The following is a 2,782-nucleotide window of genomic DNA, read 5'->3' on the forward strand; positions in this document are numbered from 1 at the left end:
ATTCTGCATTAGTCCCAGTCTACAATAGAGATTTAAGCCCTAAGCCTTAAGAAATTGACTAATCACAGTCGCGCATTCTTCTCATACTTGACCGTGATTGGCCAATTTCTTAAAGCTTAGGACTTAAATCTCTATTGTAGACTGGGACTTACAGGTTTTCAGTCAGTACATTTGGGAACGCACCAAATTTACCGAATTCGCTCTATGAGTTTTCATCTAGTTATTTTGTTTTCTATGACGTTTACGAGCTTTAATCAAAGCATAAATCAAACATGATAAAGCGGTGGTCGGCACGTGAAGATTTCCAGGAATTTACAAATTAATTATTCATAGTCTGTATTAGACTTAATTACATCCCGAATCTCCCAAATTACGGCACCGCGACTTCGTGAATGGGAAATCGGCAATCGAAAAGAAAATATTGCTCACGCAAGTATAACCTAGAAAATTGCGCGATACAATGTTACAGAAAATAAAGGAAGAATTAAACGAACAGGAATTTCGGAGATCTGCTTGACGTGCATACAAGGAATCTTTCAAAATCCCGTCGATTTCTTAGAAACGCGAAATGCTGTTTACGGTCGAGAGATACGCGATTCGCGCGAGCGCACGGTATCTACGGCGATGTTTCTCAACCAGTGTTGACGTTTCGGTAAACCATTCACGAGAAGTCGCTCAGCAGTCCAACGGGAGTCCCACGTCGATAACATCCGAGGCCAAGAAGTCCCTAAGGATCGCCTTTCTAGGCGCGCCGAATGTCGGAAAAAGCACGCTCGTTAACCAACTTATTAAGCGATCGGTAATCATCTTTTGCTTCTAATTCTTGCCCCTGTACCAATTAAAATTATCCTGTCTACGTAGGCCGGTACTCGTAGTCCGTTCTTATATTTAAGATCATCTTGAATATACTTTTAATGTGTTTTTAATCAATCACAGAGCCGTATCAGCCTCTTAAGACAACACTTAAGATGACTTTGAAATAAGAATCGACTATGAATATCGGCCCCAGTCGGTTTTTACATTCAAGACCGTCTTGAATTCATCTAAAGATGCTGTATGAAACATTTATTGGCTACGGAGTATCTGAAGATGATCTTGAGACAGTCTTGAACGCGTAAGATCTGATTATGAATCCCAGCCGTAGTTTTCAATTATCAAAAGCTTTATTTACATTTCTTGCCTGTACAACAAATGTAGGGGAAAAGCTTTATGCAAAAGTTGATTGCAAAAATTTATGTTACTTATTTTTATTCTATCGTGTATATCTAAACCTTCATATGTACTCTCTAAAGTTCTTGGGGTGAAAATACTGCCATGGAGTGAAATATTCACCCTATTGAAGTGAATATTTACCCCAACAGAGTAAACTTACTCCAATAGAGTGAATATTTCACTCCACGGCAGTACTTTCGCTCCAAAAATTTGAGAGAGTATATTATGTCTTTGAACAGGTATGCCCTGTATCCTGCAAAGTGCACACCACGCAAGCCAAAGCGCACGCAATTTATTGCGAAGGTGATACTCAGCTGGTATTCATGGACACACCCGGCATGGTTTCCGAGAAGGAATGTAAAAAGTTCAAGTTAGCCGGCAGCTTCAAAGCAGATCCAAAGGCCTCGTTGCAAGCGGCGGAGGTTGTAGGAATCGTGCAGGACGCTGAGAACATATACACCAGACACAAGATCAATTGGAACATACTGGGACTCTTGACCGAAGATGTAAGAAAAAGGATTCCTGTAATTCTGATCATCAACAAAGTAGACAGATTGAAGAAGAAGGATATATTACTCGATTTCGTACACACTCTTACCAACAGCAAGGTGTCTCCAGATTTCTCCGACGTATTCATGATATCTGCCTTGACCGGGGATGGCGTTGACGACTTGAGGGTAAATTTGTATGACTACCGCGGAGATTTTTTATACAATTCTCAGAGACTATAATATAATTTTCACTTTTGAAATATCTCTACGTTTCGTTATTTCTCGTGTTTTGCAGACTTATCTATTGGACTCCGCTCAGCCGCGAGCCTGGGAGTACGAGGGACACGTTTACAGCGATAATACATGCGAAGATATAATACGACAGACAGTGCGGGCAAAACTGATGGACATTTTGCCCAACGAGATTCCTTATGGTTTACAGGTGAAACTGGAACACTTCGATCCAGGACCCGACGACAGTATCAAGGCGCTGGTATCCGTCACGTGTCCCACCAAGCGAATTGCTCGCCTACTAACGCGCGGCAGTAACAACAGAATAGGTCAGATTGCCGTTTCAACAGAGGAAGCGTTGCGGCACGCTTTTCGAACGTCGGTGAGATTGAAGCTCGCAGTGCAGTCTCCGACGTGATTAGACTCATATTTGTTATCTGTAAAATAAAGTTAAATATTTGGATTACAATTAGTGTTTCAATACAAATCAAGACCGGGAGTCGAGCGCCGATTTAAGAATAGAATTTTAACAGCAGTTCATCCCGCCTCGTGATATAAAATCTCCGGACTTACAATGTGCGGCATTCTTATTTGCGTTACTTAATTGTTATTTAGTTGCAATATATTTAATTCTGATACTATTCCATTTTTTGAGAATACAGATTTTTGTGCTTTAAACCTTCAGTCTTGAAGTTGGAGAAATTCTCATTTTAATAGATGCCTCTTATCTGATTGTATTCTAATAGTTGGTTTTTTTTATTTAAATTTTCGTTGATAACCGAGACGAAAATGACCAACGATTTCTTTCACTCGGATAACTGTTGAGTAAGCGCTCAATGATTTCTTAA

General features: G+C 40.2%; 1 protein-coding gene across 3 annotated transcripts in view; it reads left to right on the forward strand.

Moving 5' to 3' along the window:
• LOC105570423 (GTPase Era, mitochondrial) overlaps positions 1 to 2,403 on the forward strand; it is a 3,703-nt gene extending 1,300 nt beyond the window's left edge. Inside the window, exons 1-4 of one of the 3 annotated variants that reach the window (XM_012027598.1) lie at positions 264 to 429; positions 497 to 799; positions 1,452 to 1,889; positions 1,999 to 2,403. In XM_012027598.1, the coding sequence (XP_011882988.1) occupies positions 569 to 799; positions 1,452 to 1,889; positions 1,999 to 2,352 (1,023 nt within the window). In that variant the 5' untranslated portion in view covers positions 264 to 429; positions 497 to 568 and the 3' untranslated portion in view covers positions 2,353 to 2,403. Of the gene's footprint in view, positions 1 to 263; positions 800 to 1,451; positions 1,890 to 1,998 lie in introns of those variants that run through there. The other 2 variants (XM_012027597.1, XM_012027596.1) reach the window with 2 other exon arrangements.
• Positions 2,404 to 2,782: the final 379 nt, after the last annotated feature.

The sequence above is a fragment of the Vollenhovia emeryi genome, unplaced genomic scaffold (assembly GCF_000949405.1).
Source record: "Vollenhovia emeryi isolate VEMERY1.0 unplaced genomic scaffold, V.emery_V1.0 DF939120.1, whole genome shotgun sequence".
In the NCBI taxonomy this organism is placed as follows: Eukaryota; Metazoa; Arthropoda; class Insecta; order Hymenoptera; family Formicidae; genus Vollenhovia; species Vollenhovia emeryi.